Genomic DNA, 21,243 nt, shown 5'->3' on the forward strand with positions numbered 1-21,243 from the left:
CTAACCTGAGCACTCCAGAGGCCAAAGCAGAAGAATTGCAAGTTCAAAGGCAGAATGGGCCTACAAAGCAAGATTATGTATTGAACAATAAAGTTCCTTGAGCCAGACATACTAGGCACATCTTTAATCCCAGCACTTGAGAGGCAAAGGCAGGTAGATCTCTGTGAGTTTGAGGCAAGCCTAGTCTAATAGTGAGTTGCAGGGCAGCTAGGACTGTTATACAGAGGAATCCTGTCTCCAAAAATAAGTCTCTGAAATGTACTCTCTTAAAATGTCTGGTGGTCTGTACCCCTCCACCCCCAGTTAAATTGAGAACTTGCATTCAGTCACTTAAGGGAAGCTTCTCAGCGTATTTCATTTCTCAGCATCACTGCTCTTGATTTTGGGGGGACATTATTAAAATAAAAGTTTTATAAACACTATACTGTGACACATTAACAGTGGCTCTGGTAATTGAGACTGCTTAAGGGACTAGTAGGCAAGTGAATATATAGCATGGAAATGATGGGTTCATGACTCAGGTAGAAGCTGGCAGCACAGTATTTCATCATGGTGCTCAGAATGGCACACAGCTTGAAACAGTTTATGAATTGCTTCTTCCAGGAGATTTATGCGTTTTTAGAACATGGTTTGACATGGGTTATGGAACCCCTTTGTTCTAGCATTTTGCACCTAAATGTGACTTCCATGTTGTAATGAGTTCTTTTGGTGTTTTGTTTTTTGTTTTTTTTTTTTTTTTGTCCTGCCAGCCTGCTTCCAAATAATGACAGGGAGATTTCATATTAATTATGAAAGCTTGACATATAGCTTAGGCTTGTTCCTAACCAGCTTGCTTTTTTTTTTTTTTTAACTTTTAAACAGTTTTATTGAGGTAGAATGACATAAAAAATGAGAATATCTTTAAAACAAATAACTTGGCGAATTTTGATACATAGATACATTTGTGAGACATCATCTTAGCCAATATAGTAGACATTGTGTTGTGCCCAGATCATGATCCCCAGAGAGACCACCAAAGACGAGCATGCCGGAATGCAAAAGCAAGGTTTAATTCTGGATATACAAGCCTAGGCAGGGACTTCGTCCAATACATCCAACGCAGTGGAGGCTGGAGGAAGTGCCCACCTGTCTGCAAGCTCAGTTTTTAAAGGGAAAAGTCACAAGGTTACATCATTTAGGGGTGCTAGTACGGCTACAATTCTGATTGGCTCGCTGCTAGGGACTTCTAGAAATTACTTCTAAGGGAGTGGTCGCCTGCCACCATTTCTCATTGGCTGCCCTCAGGTGGGGGCATTTCTGTGATCAGTTACCCTGGAAACCAGGGAGAGGACATTCCATAGTCTGGCAGGCATTACCTCGTGACTATCTTGTGACTCTGTACTTTTACACTTCCTGGTTTCTGGAATCTGAACTGATTGGTTTCAGTAACTAATGGCCTATTCCCAAAAGGAGAAATCTTAGGCCTTAGTTTTTGGGTGAAAGCATTTTGGTCTTATTTCTAAGATGGCTCATTTTGGTCTCACAATTGTTGTCACTCGCCAAAGTAACCTTGTGTTCTTCTCTAGTCCTTCCTCACCCCACTCCATCTTCTGCTGACCCCCACACTCCATTATTGAATTTTGAGGGACTTCTGGATAGAAGCCTTTTTTTTTTAAATGCCAAATGCTGTTTATTGCCTAGGCTTGTATATCCACAGCACAATGGGAGAACCCCAGAGGGCAGAAGTTCGCTACCGATGTTTTACAATCTTGCATCTAATCTGTTAACGCCCATTATGCAGGATACACAGACAAGGAACTTCCCTTAAGCATTCAGGAGGGTGAAACCTGGCAGGGAATTAGCATAGGGAGGATATCAAGGTCAAGGTCAGCAAGCAAGGCCACACTTACCCAAAACAGAGGCCAGGGCTCTACAGGTCCCCCTTTTACTAAAAAATGAGCTTCTGTCTTAGGTTGCATGGGATGTCAGCAGGTCACCTTACCCATCATGGAGACTCCTGCCCAGGTCACACAGGTACTCTTTTCTTAGGTTAGTGAGCGCCTCCCCCCCTCCCGTATTACCCGTCTTTGAATACTCATTATCATACAGGCTCAATCGTGTGTGAGCTGCAGAGTTAACTGCTGCCAAAGATCTCAAAGTGGCACTGGGCTTGCAGTCTGTGTGTTCGACACAGAAAAGATTGACAGAGGTCCTATCCCACTCATAGCCAGTAGGCCAAAGGCAACTGAGCCATTCCCTTCCTTAACGAGCCTTACTGCAAATTGGAGTCCTTGTAAGATGGTATCCCAAAAGCAAATGGAACTTGAGTTTATAAATTTATAATTTTAAAAGCCAATCGAAATGTATATAACTATTGAATTAAATTTATCATGCCCAATAGAATGAAAGATTAACTCACTGTGTTAGCTACTTTTGCTGCCAGGGTCTCCACTGTGCTAGCTGTAGTAAGCAATTACGAAAAGATGATCCCAGAAACAGTTGCAGCAGTGGCTGTCATTGCTATAACAGCAACAACGGCAGCAGCAATGTCAAATTCTCTTCTGGAGTGTGTGGACATCCACTGACATGGATACAACAACTCCAGTAACACGAACCGCCAAGGCCCATTTTTCTTGATCCCAGCATGACTTAAGCTGGCAGCTCTTCTGGAGAATCCAACCTCATGGCTACAGTTCCTAGGCTTATGTTAATGCTCACCAAAGCTGGCCATATTGGGCTCTCAATCCCCATTGGCATCAGAAGGGATAGAGTTTTTCATGAAGACCCAATAGGTCTCTGTCATGTTGGGCTTCAGCAGCAGCCACAGGACGTACCTAGCCAGCTCTTATAACTTAAATTAACCCATTTCCTTAATCCACAAACTGCCGTGTGCCATTAATTCCTTCGTCTTTCTCCCAGAAGTCCTGCCTATACCTCCTGTCTTGCTATTGAGTGTTAAGCTTTTTTTTTTAATTAAACCAATCACAGTAACATATCTTTACACAGTGTAATCAAATATCTTCCAACACCATGTCTGACCCAGTCAGCTGTGCTTTGAAAGAGTCTAGAATCTCCTGCCCATTGTTGAAAAATAGTATAAAGCTTAGGGAATATATTTCTTGTGTTAACCTGGAACACTTTTTTTTTTCTAGCATCTGCGACACCATCACCTAACCTAAACCCTTTCTCCCCATATATATACATCTAGAATGCATTCTGCTCTCTTGCACACTGGAAGATCACCAGAATCATGTTAAACCTTTGCATCCTTGTGTAGAAAGGAATTTAGTAAAAAGGAGACAAGAAGGTGGGTGGGAGGGGGGAGAGTTGGGGGATAGGTCATAGCAGAGTTGGGTGGATATGATCAAGAGACATTAAATATATGTTATATATGTATGAGCTTGTGAATAGGAGCAACACACACACACACACATACACACACACACACACACACACACACACACACGAAATTGCCAAAGAACAAAAATTTTAAATTAACTTTTTAAGGTCTCCTGAGAGTTATGTAAGTTAGGAAAGGATGGCTAATGATCTAGGAAAGCAGACTGTAGACCTTTTTTTGTTTGTATTTTTTGAGGCAGAGTTTCTCTGTGTAGTTCTAGCTGTCTTGGAACTCACTATGTAGACCAGGACAGCCTTGAACTCAAATATGCACCTACTTCTGCCTTGTGAGTGCTTGGACTAAAGGTGTGTGCCACTGCCTGGCTGACTGTAGACTTCTTAGTTGGGTTTATACATTAGTTACTTAGTTTCTTTTTAAATTATGGAACACTTCACGATTTTGCATGTCATTATTGTGCAGGGGCCATGCTAATCTCTATATTGCTAAAGTTCACAGTTAGCTAGTCTTTTTTCTCAAAGTAATGTAACTTCAAGGAGGATGACAGAAGGTCAAGAAAACAAGATAAATGTGTCCTTTAAAAGCACAAAACTTAATGACTAGGTGTTAGGACGTATACTGGAGGCTTCTCCATCACTGCTGGCCAGACATTTTGTTTGTGTTCTTGATAAGCTACCTGTGAACAGTACAGATCATGTTGTTGATGACTTCCATAAAGAAAATGCACTCGTGGACTGGAGAGATGTTGCAGGGAAGGACCTGGGTTCACTTCCCAACAAGCACATGGTGGCTCACAACCATCTGTTACTGTAGTCTCAGGGGATCTTATGCCCTCTTCTGGCTTCTGCAGGCAGCAGGCATGTGTGTGTTACATAGACATACATGTAGACAAAATAAATCTCAAAAAGAAAAAAAAAAAGGAATGAAACTGCATGTGTGCTTTGTGAGGTCAGTATTGTTTGTCAAGGACACACTTGAGTCAGCCTGAATTCTGTCTTACCAATGCTATCATTGAACTTGGAGCAGGCCTACTGAGTGCTGAGACTACAGCACTGTTGCAACACCCAGTTGGGACTTTTCGCTATGTGGCAGAGGCTATAGAACAACATAAGCCAGAAGCAGAAGCTAAGCGCTACAAAGCAGAATTGTACATTTCTGTGAGCATGTCTTGTGATTTTTATTACATCTCTCTGGTATCTGGACATGCCTTCCAATGCACAGGGAGTGGTTGTCTCTGTGGTTTAGTAGGAAGGAGAAGTGGGGAGACAAGACTGAGGAATGGTGTTTAAAGTACACCAGTTTTAAGTGCATAAAGGGATTTATTTTTAAAATAACATTAAATGGTACACATTATTGCAGAGGAGGGTAATCCTGCAAGATTCTAAACTGTATTACACACAGCAGTGACTAAACATTTGATTAGCTGTCATTAGCTGGAGTGCTTGGGGGGATAGACAGCACTGTAAACCAACACCTAAATACAACTTAATGTACAGATCCATTAATAATGTCACACTCTGTAAATGCTTCATCATCTGAGGGGAAAAACATGGATTTCTCATTGTATGCTATCAAGAATCAGTTATTAAAGGACAAAGATTCTATGTAAGATGAAGTTAGAAACTAGAGGAAAAGAGTAAATGTTAAAAACTAACCTACGTAGAGCTTAATGACCGTAGAGTGTGGTGATATATTGTGTCCCCCAATATATTGTGCATCCTAATAAACTTTTCTGGGGTTAGAGGACAGAACAGCCACTAGATAGACTTAGAGGCCAGGAAATGGTGGCACATACACCTTTAATCCTATCACTTGGGGGGCAGAGATCCATCCGGATCTCTGAGTTTAAAGCCACACTGGAAACAGCCAGGCATGGTGACTTATGCCTTTAATCCCAGGAAGTGAGCCTGATTAAGCTTTTAGGCTTTTGAGCAGTACAGTTCAACAGAGATCTATTCTGGATAAGGACTCAGAGGCTTCCAGTCTGAGGAAACAGGATCAGCTGAGGAATTGGTGAGGTGAGGAAGCTGTGGCTTGTTCTGCTTCTCTGATCTTTTAGCATTCACCCCAGTACCTGGCTCTGGGTTTGATTTTATTAATAAGACCTTTTTTTTTTTTTTTTTTTGGTTTTTTGAGGCAGGGCTTCTCTGTGTAGCTTTGCGCCTTTCCTGGAGCTCACTTGGTAGCCCAGGCTGGCCTCGAACTCACAGAGATCCGCCTGGCTCTGCCTCCCGAGTGCTGGGATTAAAGGCGTGCGCCACCAACGCCTGGCTTTAATAAGACCTTTTAAGATTCGTGCTACAGTAGAGCTTAATGGAGCTTGTTTGGGCCCACTAGATGGACTATGAATTTGTAGGAAAATATTGACGTAGACCTGGGCATGTTGACCTAGATTACATTTTAAGTTAAATTACAGAAACTAGTAAGGAGGGTGTTATGTGTGAAGGTACATGGTTACAATCCCAGCACTTGGGAGGCTGAGCCAGGAAGATCATGAGTTCAAGTCCAGCCTGGGTAATATAAAAAATAAAATGAACATGAAACCCCATGCAAGCAAAAGTAAGACATAATTATTCCTTAAAATAGAAACTGGTGGGGCTGGAGAGGTGGCTCAGTGGTTAAGATCCCTGGCTGCTCTTCCAGAGGTCTTGAGTTCAATTCGCAGCATCCATATGGTGGCTCACAACCATCTATAATGAGATCTTGTACCCTCTTCTGACATAAAGGCATACATGCAGGCAGAACACTGTATAATAATAAATAAATCTTTTTTTAAATAGATTTTTTGAAACAGGGTTTCTCTGTGTAGCTTTGTACTTTTCCTGGAGCTCACTCTGTAGACCAGGCTGGTCTCGAACTCACAGAGATCCACCTGCCTCTGCCTCCCGAGTACTTGGATTAAAGGCGTGCGCCACCACTGCCCAGCTAATAATAAATACATCTTTAAAAAAAAAAAAAAAGCACTGGCTAATCCTGGAGATGACTGGAGTTCCCAGCACTCAGCGGGGGGGGGGGGGGGGGGGGGGGGCAGAGAAACTGGTGTCTTGGTGGTTGTCTCTGTAGGTAATGGCTTGGGCAGAGAAATTATTTGATTTTTATATATTCTTTTGAAACTTTACCTCTTTTATATGCTTATTATTTTTAAGAAACTGTAAAAATTATGCTACAGTATTGTTTTAGTTGTGATAATGGGAATGGATGTTAGGGTCCCAGGTATTTTTCTGCGTATGTTACTAGCAGTAATTGTACCTACAATACTTGGAGTGTATATGAGATACTATTTTTGACAGTACGGTATAGATGAAACCAAAGCTTGAAATGTCTTAACTTGGGATGTGAGTCCTTAATTTCACCTGTAAGAGCTGACTTGTGTGTGTGAATGGGTGCTTGCGCGCGCGTGTGTGTGTGTGTGTGTGTGTGTGTTGTATCTTAACTATGTATCCCAGGGTGGCCTCTAACTCGCTGATCCACTATGCCTGGCTGTGTTTTTGTTCTTAAAATTGGTGTGAGAGCTAGTGAGAAGGCTCAGTGGGAAGAAGCACTTGATGCAAAGCCAGACCACCTAAGTTTGATTCACTTACCCACTTGATAGAAGAAGAGAACCAGCCCCTGCCAGTTGTCCTTTATCCTTGGTGTGCACTATGCCCACACAGATTACATATGTACACAATGCATTTTAAAACTGTAATTTAAAAACTAAATTGGAATGAAGTGTAAATGTATGGAATGCATATGATTATTTGCTACTGCTGTCACTTTAAAATTTGTAATAGTAGGGCTGGAGAGATGGTTTAGTTAAGAGCACTAGTTGCTCTTGCAGAAGACCTGGGGTTCAGTTCCCAACACCCACAGGGTGGCTTATAACTGTCTGTAACTCCAGGTCCAGAAGATCTAATACCCCTTCTTACCTCCGAGACACCATACACATGCATACATACACTCAGATGCACACATGCACTAAAAATAAAACTTGTAATTGCTTTGCTACTTAAAATAGTCATAAATATATATTGTACACTGAGCATAGTCCCTTCCATCACTTCACCCTCCCTTTCATTGCTCCTCCCATTTGCCATCTTGATTCCTCTAGACTCCTTTAGATAGCTTCACGTCTACTTTGTCATGTATACACACGTGTATCCACTGTCAACATCTCCATGGTGTTTTATGATGCCTTGTTTGTCGGCCTTTATTTTGAACCTAATCTGATTCCCCAACAGAACAGAGACATAGGGATGCACATGTATGTTGCTCAGCATTAACCAGAGACCTTATTTATGCCTTTAAAATGGTTTCCTTTAGGTTAGTACAGGATCTGCACCCCCACCTGCAGTTTCCTTCTTTTGTGTATGCTATATTCCCTAACTTGTATGCTTTCTTAACCCTGTCATTGTTGAAATTTCTTTAGGAAACCTCCCTGTGAAAGACTTGCCAGCCTCATTTGTTTCTACATGTGCTACTTTATCATGTGCTACTTTTGATATTTCTCCTGCTATGACTTGATTTATGGGTGATTTTAACTGCAGTATCATTCTCATACTTCTTAGAGCAAGTTTTCTTTAAAGGCATTGTTTATGGCCGGGCAGTGGTGGCGCACGCCTTTAATTCCAGCATTTGGGAGGCAGGCGGATCTCTGTAAGTTCAAGGCCAGCCTGGTCTACAAAACGACTTCCAGGAAAGGCACCAAACTACACAGAGAAACTCTGTCTCGAAAAAAGCAAACAAAGCATTGTTTATGTCTTTTTGATGTTATTTAGAATGACACATTCTCAGAAGTAGCTTTAATATTGAAAATTTTTCCATAACTCTAAATCCTACAGGTAAATCTATAGGCATAATCTCTAAGAGATTAACTTACCTGGTGACTTTAATACTTAAAGAATTCTCTAGAAATTAGTTACTATAATAATTTACATGAATTTTGCATACTTTTTGAAATGTGATTTTTCTAAAATCCCTTTACAGTACACCAGGAGATTCTTCCCGGTCAAATCTTTTTGAAGATGCAACAAGTGCCCTTGGTGAGTGTCTAACTTATAAAACAACTGGTCAGTCAGTGCAATTTCGCCTCCTGGTACAGTTCGTGTTTTAATGTTTATTGGCCGGTATCCCTGTTCCTGTTTTGGTATAGTAGGTAGAGGGCTGGGATAGGTGTGCTCACTTGTGTGACTGGCTTCTGGGCTCCCCAGCAGCAGCATTCCTGCAGCACTGACAGTGCTGGTTACAGGTTAGTCCTGAGCTAGTTGAGCTTGAACTCCTTACTATCCTCATTGTATTTAGTGACAAAATGTAGATTTCTTGGGTGTGTACCAAATTCAGAATTTCGACTTTTGACTGTCCTGGGACAAAGCTGCCACCAAATACTATCAATAAACATTCATTCATGAGACTGAAGACATGCGACTTCATACACGGACAGCCATCAGTTGTAGAGAAGAGGATTATATAGAGAATGGTAAACCGTTCTGTAGCTTCAGAGCCAAAGCTAGTTGTCTCTGAGGCTAGTAAAGGTTCAGGATGTTAGCAGTCTTGCCACAGTAGAGTGTTTTGGTGCTGTTGAGCAGGAGCCAAGTAAATTACGCCTTTTGATGTTGCTGCTGCTACATCTAAGTTTCTACTGGTCATAGTATTGATGATTTTACTTACACTTCGTTTTTTATTTATTTTTTGGTTTTGTTTTGTTTTTTCGAGACAGGGTTTCTCTGTGTAGTTTTTGTTCCTGTCCTGGATCTTGTTCTGTAGCCCAGGCTGGCCTCGAACTCAGAGATCAGCCTGGCTCTGCCTCCCGAGGGCTGGGATTGAAGGCGTGTGCCACCACTGCCTAGCCATGCTTACACACTTTTTAAGGAGAGGCATAACATAATTTCGCTCGTGTTTCAGTCTGTAGGAAGCAGAACAATTTCTGAATTGGTCAAGAAGCCAACAAATAGGAATGCTAGCACCCTTACATTTGTGTCTTTATGTCACCTGGATCCATTCTGTCTCTGCCTTGTAATCCCATGGTCTCTCTGCTCTGCAGTCTTTGCTCTGTTGAGTCCCTGCTTCTTTAACTTCCCATTTGGCTTTTGTGATACCTTTCTTCCCATTCTATAACTCGGACCATTCTTCTCAAGTACTCTATTAACATCTTATTATTCCTGACTATAATTATGTGTTTTCTGTGGTTCTGCTTTAGGCTATAGTTAAACATTTAGACTATGGGAGTGGCTAAATACCATTTGTATGCTGTAAGGATTCTCTTCCCCCCGCTATTCATCTCCCTCTGAACTTGTAGATTTGTTTATTCAAACTTCCAAATAAAGAATCTACAGACTCCACAAATGTCTTTGTTTCCTCACTTGCTTCCACCAGTGTGCTTGCTGATGTTTATAGGTCACACAGGGCTGCTGGTCAGTTAAATTAGAGGGCAGAGCTGGGGGTGGAGAAAGGAGACTGTAACCAAATCCACTTTCTGAGATGCTAAGAAAGGAACTGGTACCCAGAACACAAGTGGAAAAGAAGATAGTTTTAATACACGTGAGTTGAGAGTGGGTGTAGCTTTCTTTCATTAAGGCAAGATAACATCCATCTGGGAAGATTGGAGCTAGTCCGCGCTCAGTGACTCACAATATAAGTAACTCCATCCTTGGGTGTGAAATTGTATCTTGCTAGCCTTTATTTCCCATCAGTTTGAAAATGCAAAGTGTCAAAAGAAGAAAGTAAAACACAATCTTATTACATCAGAATTGATTGTTTGAAATACATTTAAAAAAATGAACTGTCTCTTGGTTCTTGTGAGACAGAATTTGTCTTTATATCCCATACTGCCATTGAACTTCTGTGGCTAAGGCTGACCTTAAACGCAGAGCAGCCTGCCAAATAGTGAGATTACAAGAACGACCCATTTGTTTGTGTCTTTTTTGTTTTTTTTTTTTTTGTCTCTTATTAACAGGTTGCCTTCCCTGACCTGTGAATTCTTTGTTGTATTTATACTTGATATTTCTACTATGCTTATAAAACCACTTAATTTTCTGTTGCTTTTCTAAGTTACCACAAACTTGGTGCCATAAAACAGTTTGTTATCTGGCCATTTTTGTAGGTCAGAACTTTTGACACTGTTCTTGCTGACTGATACTAAGGAGTCAGTAAGACTTTTTTCTGAGAGTGGGAGAACCTATTCAGATTCTAGAGGTTTGCAGACTCTTTCTCCACTTGCAAAGACAACCGCAGAGCTCTGATCCTGCTTGTATTTTCATCATCTCTAACCCTCTTTCTGTCCCTATTTTTAAGGACCATTGTCAGTGACATCAGGCCCATCTGGAGAGTGAGCTGATGTAAGCAGGCCCACTTCCCTTTGCCACATAACCTATGTATTTATAGGTTCTGGGAATTAGAACAGAAATGGTGACTTTTATACTGTTGTCTTTGTTTAGCACAGTAGTATAGGAAACACTATAGACGTCATACAGTCAAGAAATATGGAGAGAATGTTTCTTGAATGTTCATATACTTTTTCCTTGTCCCCCACACACCTGTTTAGTGACAGGTCAGTCTTACGAGAATATGGTAACTGAGATCATGTCAATGGGCTACGAACGAGAGCAAGTAATTGCAGCTCTGAGAGCCAGTTTCAACAATCCTGACAGAGCTGTGGAATATCTTCTAATGGTGAGAAGTATATTTTCATTCTCTTTAATATCAAACTCTTCAAAGAAAATAAGATGAGTGAATAATTCAGTGGCAAATAGTATATGCTAGATAGTTTGCTCTCCCCACCCTAGTGTCTACATTTTGTGTTGATTAGATGTAACCTTTTGAAAATGATTCTGAAGTGATTTTAATTAGAAAATGCCATGATGGTGAGTTATGAAGTGGCTCTTTGGGCTGTACCTTACACACCAGTGAAGCTCTGGAGAGGGCATCTTTCTAATTGAGTAGACTAACATCTTAGTAGATTTTAGCTGCTCGGATAATCTGTTATGAGTTATTTAGAGCAAAATTTTAGTTGTCCTCTGTGAGGAAGCAGCATTAGCATTTTTGATTGAGAATTTGATGGAAGTTCTGGACCCTGGACCTCCAGTGACTCCACATCAAAAGCAGCCGCTTTCAGGGCCTCCAGTGCAGGTTCACTGTTAGCCACTGCTCACTACCTGTCTTTCCTCAAGTGAGTTTGCCTCGTGTCTAATAGCAAATGGACTTAATCACCATCTGTTAAAGTCTTAAGATTTGGATGGGTTTTTAAATAGGTATAACTGCTATTTCTTTAAATCTTGTGCATCAAAATAGAAACTCTGGGTGCACTTTTAAGCTGTAATAATTTCAAAAAGATAAATGCTTGAAGCATACAAAAAGCATCATTTGAAATTTAAACTATTGAAATTTATTTCATGCCTGTTTTGTTAATTTTGAAAGTTTTTATATGTGGCACTTTCTAGATGATATTGCTCAGAAACGTGTGTCAGTAGAGGAGTTACCTGGTATTCATTTCTTCAACCAACACCCCTCCCCCCCAGTCATTTCAGAATTGTCACCATTATCCTAAATGTTCCTGATGTTATAAATACAGTCCTTTATGTCACTGAGGGACAACTTACAAAAGCTTCTGCAGCAAAAAGTCATCTGGAACCCCATGAAGATGGAATGCTTTAATTCTTAGAGTTTAATTGTACATGGGTTATGGTTGTTATTGGACAGAATACCTATCACTGGAAAGTCTGTTGAACAGTACTGCCTTACACTACAGCATTGAGTTCTACACACTATCAACCCTTTCTAAGATGAATAACCTTCTAGGTTTGGTGAAGCAGACATGTATCTTACACATAGACAATGATGTTCAATAAGCCATAGATGTTTTACTGTATATAATATTTAGCCTGTGTTTGTGAGATGTTTTAAAGCTTGGAATTGGGTTGCAGGGAATCCCCGGAGATAGAGAAAGTCAAGCTGTGGTTGATCCTCCTCCCCAAGCAGTGAGTACTGGAACTCCTCAGTCTCCAGCAGTGGCGGCAGCTGCAGCAACCACCACGGCAACGACAACAACTAGTGCTGGAGGTAAAGTGACTCTTTGTGATGGCCGAGGATCTTGAGTTTGGAGTGTAAGATGGTGTGATCTGAAGTACTTCTGTGGTGAGGTTCATTCCCAGAGCTTTTGGATAAGTCTCAGTGTCTTCACTCACAGTGGACTTGACCACATGTATAGTAGTGCACGCCGGTGTTGCTGTGTTGGCAGGGCTCACTCCACTCGTTGATTCTAAGAAAAGATGCTTCACAGTTTCAATTCAATCTTCATTCTGAATGGACAGCTCACTTTATTAAGAAGCATAAGTTCAGGCAGGGTGTGGTCATTCATGCCTTTAATCCCAGCACTGGGAGGCAGAGGCAGGCAGATCTCTGAGTTTGAGGGAGTCTGGTCTACACAGCAGAATTCCCAGAGAGCCAGGGTCCATAGAGAATCCCTGTCTCAAAAGAAAAAGTGGGGGAAAGACTAGAATTTCAAAGCCACCAGAATCTTAGTGCTTAGACTACTAATTTTGAAAAGGCTGTGTTTTGATAAATTTTTGCTCTCATTTTGGCAGTCAGTTGGGGCTCTGTGTTATATAGTGAAACGAGGAGGCACAACTCTGGCTCAGATTTTAGTATTTCCATCTATCACCTATTAGGTAACTTAGTCTTTGAGTCTCACTTTAATATTACACATAAAATAGAAATAAATATCCATATATGTGATGTATATACATATGTTTCTTTTTTTTCTTTCTTTCTTTTGGTTTTTCAAGACAGGGTTTCTCTGTAGTTTTGGTGCCTGTCCTGGATCTGGCTCTATAGACCAGGATGGCCTTGAACTCACAGAGATCCACCTGGCTCTGCCTCCTCAGTGCTGGGATTAAAGGCATGTGCCACCACCACCCAGCACATATATGTTTCTTACTTGTGAGCAACCACAATAACATAATAACCTTTTGTTTTGATGTAGGACATGATTTTCTTGTGTTTTCTATAACAGTTCACAGGGCAATGTGGGTGAACTTGCTTCTCAGCGTTCTGTCTTTTTGCTGATAATATAACTCCTCTAAGCAAAGGTAGCACACTGGGGTTCGAGAGTTTGTGACTTATTTTCTCTGCTGCACCTGAGAACTCAAAAGTCATTTTTATTTGACATATTTTCTGTCCGAATGTATAGTTTCACTACCTTTTTGTTATATGTATTTACCATTTTTGTTTTAAAATGTTTGCATCTATTTCAGGCCACCCCCTTGAATTTTTACGGAATCAGCCTCAGTTTCAGCAGATGCGACAAATTATCCAGCAGAATCCTTCCCTGCTTCCAGCTTTGCTACAGCAGATAGGTCGAGAGAATCCTCAGTTGCTGCAGGTGATGATCCATGTTAATTTGGAAAATGGAGTTGAAATGTTGTTTGGTTTGACTACATTTAAACCCAGAGCCTGTGTTCTAGCTAGGCATACTGAAGAACAAGTTGGGATATAAAGATTAAATCAGTTTATGTTGGTCATCTAATTAAATTTGGGAAACATTTTTATTTCCTCTTTCATGTTCCTGAAGCACATTAATATATTAGAGAAGCTGAGAGGGTGTTGAACTTTGTAAACAACTTTTTATAAGCTTACTACTAGTGAGACATTAACTCTTAGAAAAATCTACCTGTGGGCACATTTTATGCTCAGACCAGGAAATACTGAGTTTTGTACACAGAATGGCCTACTAGTGTGGAAAATGAAATATACATAAAAAGGAAGTTCTGTTTCTAGGTCCATGGTAGCTTTTTTGTGAGTGGAGTATTTTGTAAGACTTTGCATTCTCTTCGTTAACCTCTCAGAACTATTGTGTTTCTTTAATAGTAATGAAAGAAAGCATTCCTTTTCTTTCTTTTTTTCCTTTCTGGCTTTTTTTAGATAGAACTATCCCAAAATTCAACTTTGTTATGGGATTCAGGCAAGCCTAAGACTCACAGTGATGCTTCTGCCTTGGCCTCCCAAGTGCTGGAATTATAGTGTGAAATCACCATGTCTGCTTTTTATTTAGAATTGTCTTTTTCCTGAAGACAATTATGATCGGTATGTTATGGTGTGTTATTTTCTTGTGTTTTTTAAATCTCTACAGCAAATTAGCCAACACCAGGAACATTTTATTCAGATGCTAAATGAACCAGTTCAGGAAGCAGGTGGTCAAGGTGGAGGAGGAGGTGGTGGAGGTGGTGGAGGCGGAGGAGGTGGCGGAGGTGGAAGTGGAGGAATTGCAGAAGCTGGAAGTGGGCACATGAACTACATTCAAGTAACACCTCAGGAAAAGGAAGCTATAGAACGGGTGAGTTTAAATCGAAGGAGATTTGTGTTCCTTAGTCACCCTAGTCGGGCTAGTGGCTCCTGCTGGCATGCAACTGTAGCATTTGTGTTCGCCAGAAACTTCCAGGGACTGCAGTAAGGATGCTTAGCCCCACCCCTTGCTTTCTGTCCTTTGTTGCCCCCCCACCCCCACCCAACAGCAAAGGGCCGCCTTGCATAAATCAGGTAGGTATACATATTAGTAGACTAATGTTTTCATTGGTGTAAAACACAAGAAAAATAGTAAAGCATTATGCCTAATTCAAAGTCTTGTTATATTTCCAATTTTAGTTCTCCTGTCCCTAAAATGTTAAATAGCTATATGAATTATATGAGGGTGGCATACAATAAACATCAGACACTAGCTATCTTGACTACCTTTCTATCCTCAACAAGTGAATCAGTGCAGGTTTGGTCAATACAGTAACCTAGATTTTGTGATACTGTAGTCAGTAGCCCTAGCTCTCCCTCCTTTTTACTTTTATAGGCAGGAAAGTACCATACTTGCCCATCTCTTGCAACAAGTATTTTCAGATGGTAATCAGATGGAACCCTACATTTACATGGTCACAGAGACCCTGAGGTGTGGTGTTCCACCATGCCTAGCTTTCATTTTTCTTTGAGCTTAGGTTTAAATTGGTTTCTCATTTATGCATTGTAGACTTTCTTTTCTTTCTTTTTCTTTGTGATTTTGTCTGTCTTTATGTTATATAGAACATTGCTTAATCCAAGTGAAAATAAGATTTACTTATTCTTAAGAATTCACAGATCGCTCTTAATGTATAGGTCTGTGCTTTATTCTTTGTTCTTTTATTGTGAATATGAGTGAGGCTGCATGTGGATACCCATGTATCCTAACACCATTTGTTGAAAAGACTTTGAAGTTAGGAGTTCCTATAAAAAGTCAGTGGTAGCTGGTCAGTGGTGGCACACGCCTTTAATCTCAGCACTTGAGAGGCAGAGGCAGGCAGATCTCTGAATTCGAGGCCAGCCTGATCTACTGAGAAAGATCCAGGACAGACTTCAAAGCTACACAGAGAAACCCTGTGTTGAAGGAAAAAAAAAAAAAAAGTGGTGGTCCATGGGTGTCAGGGTTAAATTTGGCTTAGTTTTAGTCCTTTGATCCAGTTTATCCATATGCCATTGAGGCCAGTACCTCACTCTTCACTGCTGTTACTGCAGGTTTCTAGGAAGTATGAAATCAGAAGGTGTTGAATGCTCCAGTTTTGTTTGTAAAATTGTTGTGGCTGTTCTGTGTAAATCTCAGGATCAGCTTGCTCAGTTTTGGGGGTGGGGGGGGGGTGAGTGAGACTTATAAAGATGGCTGAGTTTAGAGCCCTTATATGTTCAACTGGGAAGTGCATTTGAGAAAAGTCCTACATCTTTTTTTGTTTTTTTCTTTGTGATTTTTGGGTTTGTCATTTGAGGCAGTCTTGATATATAATATCCTGTGCTGGCTTTCAGCTTGATATGTAGATGAGGATGACCTTGAAGTCATGATTGTTCTGCCTCCATTTTGCAAGTGCTGGGATTGCAGCAGGGGTCGCCGAGCCCACTGAGCCCCTTGTTAACAGTCTTAAGTCTGATGGATGTGATGGAGCAGCACTGTGATCCCACACCTAGGAGATACAGCTGGAGGATCCCAGGTCTTGAGATCAGCATAAACTGTGTAGTAGTCATCTCAAAGAAAACCACTTAATTCTTCCTGAGGTGTTCCGTGGTCTTCTGTTGCTAGAATGAGTAAAAATGGTGTGCTACTTTTGAGTTTCTATTCCTAAGAACTATTCTTTTTGATGCTGTTGGGCATTATCTTTTTTATTTTCAAAATGTTCATTACAAGTTACATGGAAGAACAGTTTGGTTTTGTGTATTGATCTTGTATTCCTACAGTCTTGCTGAATTCATTTGTTAGTTCATTTCCATGGAGTTTTCAGGTTAAGAAAGTTGTTCCCTTTATTGATTGGCAGGTTGTTGAGCTTTTGTCATAAGTTGTGCATTTGTTAAATTTTTTTTCTAAGTTTATCAACTGATCATCCTTTATTCTTAGAAATACTTTATTGGGGCTGGAGAGATGGCGCAGCAGTTAAGAGCACTGACAGCTCTTACAGAGGACCTGGGTTCAATTCTCAGCACCCACATGGCAGCTCACAACTGTCTGTAACTCCAAGATGTGACACTCACACAGACATACATGCAGGCAAAACATCAATGCAAGTAAAATAATAAGAGCAAATGATTAAAAAAAAGAAATACTTTATTGTGTCTATTGAGTCAACGTTGCATTCCTGGGATAAGTCCCAGTAACCATTAGATGATGCTTGATTCGCTCTCCTGGGGTCGAGGGCTTTTATTCCTATATTCATGACAGCTGCTGCCTTGTAGTTTCTTAGTGATAGGTGTCTTGTTTTAGTGTTGTGGGGAATTGTGGCCCCACAGAATGAGATGGAGGGTAGTTTTTGAAGAATTTAACAATTGGTCTTGATTATTTAAGATATTAATTATTAAGATTATTGATAGACTTTATCAATCACCATTTCAGCCTTCAATTTCCTTGGGGGAGTTTCTATGTTTGTTGAATTTTATTCCTTACTTTAGCAATTTGAATATTTAGGTTTTTTTTTTTAATTTGTCAGTTACTGATCTTTCATTTTTCTTTATTGAAAATAGATTCTTCTCTATCATAATACACCTAAACCACAGTTTCCCCTTCCCTACCCCTCCCAGTCCCCCTCTTTCAGTTTTTTTTTTTTTAAGTTACTGGTTTTTGTTGTTTTGTTTTTAATATTAAGTTTTGTATTTCTCACTCATCTTTATCATTTCCCTCCTTATTGCCTTTGGGTTAGTTTTTTGTTTTGCTTTTAGTATGAAGCACATGTTTTCTTTATTCATATTTTCTACAAGTAAGTTAGCAGAACGTTAGATTTTTGTTCATCTATATATTTAGGTTATATAGAACTTAATTTCAGTCAATCAAAAAGAGCAATTTCTCTTTTCCATAAAATACCTACTAAAATATATCACAGGTTATCTTGTAAAGTCTTTGAGTATAGTACACAACCAACTTAAACCGCAGTCAAAGATGCCCACAAGGACTGGGCCCTGCCTTTTTTCTGTATTCCTGCATAGAATATTATAAATGGCTTGCACCATCAAAGGAAGGCAGAAAGAGCTGAGGAACAGTTCCATAGCGAGGCCACATTTAGGGCTGACGCTGAGTGGGGTTCCATGAGAGTCCCAAGCTCCCTTAACTAAAATTATTTAAGTAAAAGCGCTCTCTCTGTCTCTCTCCTCCTCTCTCTCCTCTCCTCTCTCTCCTCTCCTCTCTCCTCTCCTCTCCCCTCTCCCCTCCCCCCCCCTCTCTCAGTGGGTGGGACTAGGGATTGAACCCAAGGCCTCATACATTCTAGAGCACTGAATCATGCCCCTGGCAAGGTCTGTCTGTCTTAATACAAATTGTATAGTGCTCTAGGCCTAAGCACTACTGTAAGCACTACCCTATCACAATCACAGAAATTAGTTTGCAGAACCTCAGTTCTTTAAACTTATTGAGTCCTGTTTTAGGGCTGTTCTGTTTGAAGCACATTCTGTGCATATTTGAGACTGTAATATGCTCTTATTAAAGATTCTGCTGTTGAGGCTAGGTGCCTTATAGTGCTGGTTGATTCCTTTGTTGTCCTTGTTGGTCCTCTTTCTGATTGTATCCTATTACTGGTAGTGGTAGCATTGAAGTCTTCAGGTACAGCTGAAATGATGATTTTTCTCCTCAGTGTTATTTCTTTTTGTTTTGTGTACACATGTTTGTCATGTCTTCTTGGCTCCCTTTTAAGTCATAAAAACGTCCCTCATCTCTGACAATTTTGTCCAGTAACTACAGCTACTCTACCTGTCTTTTGGTTATTGTTTGCATGATGTCTCTATTCTTACATTTTTAACATCTTTCTGTCTTTGAGTCTAAGTATGTCACATTGGAGTGTATATTTGGATTGTCCCCTGTGTCTTGATCTGTTACTTCAACTAACCTAGTTTTAGTTTGGATACAACATAGATAACAAGTTCATATTTTTAGTTTTTTTCCTACTCTGATTTTTTTTTGGTCAGTTCTTAATGGTCATCTTTTAAGTAGTGTGTAATAGAAAGTTATTGAGACAGTTAAGGAAGGTATTCGGCTGACAAGGAAGTAATAATAGTTCATAAAAAATAGAAGCTGTTAATTTGACTTGAGTTTAAATTCTTTAAAAGCAATGAGTATTGGATCTCAGGTAATTTTAGTAAACGTTTATAAATGAGATTAAGTAGCTGAAATCAGTGTTTCAAATATGCTACAAATTTAAGTACCCATGGATGGAAAGTACTGTGTGTCTTTATTGCAAAATAACATTATGCTGTGGTACTGTAATTGGTCACCCACTTTTTCAGCATAAAGTGTTTAAAGATACAAGCTTGTGTTAAGAAATGAAAACATTCTCTTTTACAAAAAGTTGGTGTACAAGTTAAGGTCTTTTGTGTTCTTTCCCCCTTTCCCAGCCCTTCCCTTACTAAAACCATTCAATGCCCAGGTTTCTATGTGGTCATTTACTTTTAAATCAGGACAGTTGCCTACTGCTTTTTAGCGAAGGTACCAGAAGGTATTTAACATAGTACCTGTTAATTTAATCTCCTTACTGGAACAAAATTAAAGAATTAAATCTAGGTGTTAAATGTTCTCTGCCCTCTGAGTGTTGAACAGTGAGTCCAGATTCAAGTGGGGCTGACCTTGTGTAATTTTCAGAAGCATTTTCTGTGGTACTGTTTAAGGTGTTCAGTGGCGATGCTGCAATCCCTAGAATAGAAAACAAACTAGATGGACCATAATTGATGACTTGAGTTTAATTGCTTCCTTTTCTTCCAGTTAAAGGCACTAGGATTTCCTGAAGGACTTGTGATTCAAGCCTATTTTGCTTGTGAGAAGAATGAGAATTTGGCTGCCAACTTTCTTCTACAGCAGAACTTTGATGAAGACTGAAGGGACTCTTTTGTATCTCACACTCACACCAGTGCATTACACTAACTTTGTTCACTGGATTGTCTGGGGTGACTTGGGCTCATATCCACAATATTTGGTATATGGTATAGTAGGTTGGTGGGGGCGGGAGGGAGGGAGCTAGGACATAGGGCAGGGATACATACCGTGCATGTCTGCTTCAATTAGCAGATGCTGCAGATCCACACAGTGTAAAATACTATACAACCAAACATCCGCCTTTGCAGGTCTTTATTCTTCTAAGCAGTAGATAACATTTCCTGGGTTTCATTCCTCTAGTGTATTAGATCCAGAAATTTAGTGTGATGCCCTGCTTTCTCTTTTCTTTGACTTAACATTGGTTTCTGAAAGAATCTTTGCTACCTAGAATCTATAGTCTGTTTTATGGCAACACTGGATAATGGCTTTTTGAAATTGGAAAAAGAAATTGGAGCACCTGTAAAAACAGAAATGCCAAATTATTGATGGTCATTGTTGCTGCTTCACGTTGATATGAAATTGATGCGAAAGGAAGCCCGTTCTTCATGTTCAGTCCTTGGGGTGGGGAGGGTAGAAAGGGGACTTTTCTTAAAATGAAAATAATTACTGCTATTTTAAAATTACCTGATTATTGAATGTGAGACCCTCTAACATGATTTGAAAAGCTGTACACATATAGGCAGAGTTATTTTCCTGTTTACATTCTTTGTTTGTTGGGGGAAATTGGTAGGTGTCTAATTACTGTTTACTTCATTGTTGTATTGCAGTAAAAAGTTTAAAACAACCATTGCATGTTTGCTTTTGATGTATCCCTTTGTGAAATTAGCACTTTTGGGGCCAATGAAGAAATGCAGCATTCAGTCTCCTTACCCTTCCCTTTCCTCAGTAGAAATGCGTTTGTCAGCAGGTCATGAGTCAAACTGCTGCCTTTAAAAAAAGCCACAAAATGCTGATTCAGTTCAAAATTAATGCAAATCTTTCAAAATTGGGTTTCTGATACTTGTGGATGTCTTCATTAGATAAGAATGTATTACCATTAAATCCATTAGTATTACATTGCTTTCAAAGAGGAGGTGGGTGGGTTATAATCCAGCATCTTTTACTGCATTTAAATAAAGATGGGAGAAAACTTTTGTATGGTCGGGAGATGTGGCTGGAAAGTACTTTGGAAAATATACAATCAAGATATCTCGTGGCATATTAAAAGAAAAATCTCAATCACAGTGTTGACTTTTATTTGGAATTTGCTCATCTCAGTTTTTCTTTGGAAACTCCCTCATTAGTATTGCTGTTTGATGGTAAGAGGGGTCAGGTGCCATCTTGTTGAATTTGTCAAATCTTCTTTTCCTGAATATAAACAAAGTATTGAAAGAAGTAAAGCCTCCCACCATCTCATTCCATGTGAGAAGATGGCTTTGCAGACCCCTTGCCCAGTCTCCTGCACTGTGCTCAATACCATTTGGTGATGACTCTTAAGCTTGCTCGTCATGCGCTCACAACCTGTTTCGTGAAAATAAATGAAACCATGATTTGCCTTCACCATATACCATGTTTAATTTTCATGTATTTATTCCATAAATGTGAT

The 21,243-nt window shown here is 40.0% G+C and overlaps 1 protein-coding gene and 1 non-coding gene across 2 annotated transcripts in view; one reads left to right on the forward strand and one right to left on the reverse strand.

The window, feature by feature from the left end:
- Positions 1-20,881, forward strand: part of Rad23b (RAD23 nucleotide excision repair protein B) — a 54,354-nt gene extending 33,473 nt beyond the window's left edge. Inside the window, exons 5-10 of the mRNA XM_006985268.4 lie at positions 8,303-8,358; positions 10,857-10,984; positions 12,235-12,370; positions 13,564-13,691; positions 14,439-14,642; positions 19,548-20,881. Coding sequence (XP_006985330.1) covers positions 8,303-8,358; positions 10,857-10,984; positions 12,235-12,370; positions 13,564-13,691; positions 14,439-14,642; positions 19,548-19,661 — 766 coding nt within the window. The 3' untranslated portion in view covers positions 19,662-20,881. The remainder of the gene's footprint in view (positions 1-8,302; positions 8,359-10,856; positions 10,985-12,234; positions 12,371-13,563; positions 13,692-14,438; positions 14,643-19,547) is intronic.
- On the reverse strand, positions 3,755-3,861 carry LOC121827725 (U6 spliceosomal RNA). The gene has a single exon (XR_006070033.1). It is a non-coding gene; the product is annotated as a U6 spliceosomal RNA (small nuclear RNA).
- Positions 20,882-21,243: the final 362 nt, after the last annotated feature.

The sequence above is a fragment of the Peromyscus maniculatus genome, chromosome 2, assembly GCF_049852395.1.
Source record: "Peromyscus maniculatus bairdii isolate BWxNUB_F1_BW_parent chromosome 2, HU_Pman_BW_mat_3.1, whole genome shotgun sequence".
NCBI classification, from domain to species: Eukaryota; Metazoa; Chordata; class Mammalia; order Rodentia; family Cricetidae; genus Peromyscus; species Peromyscus maniculatus.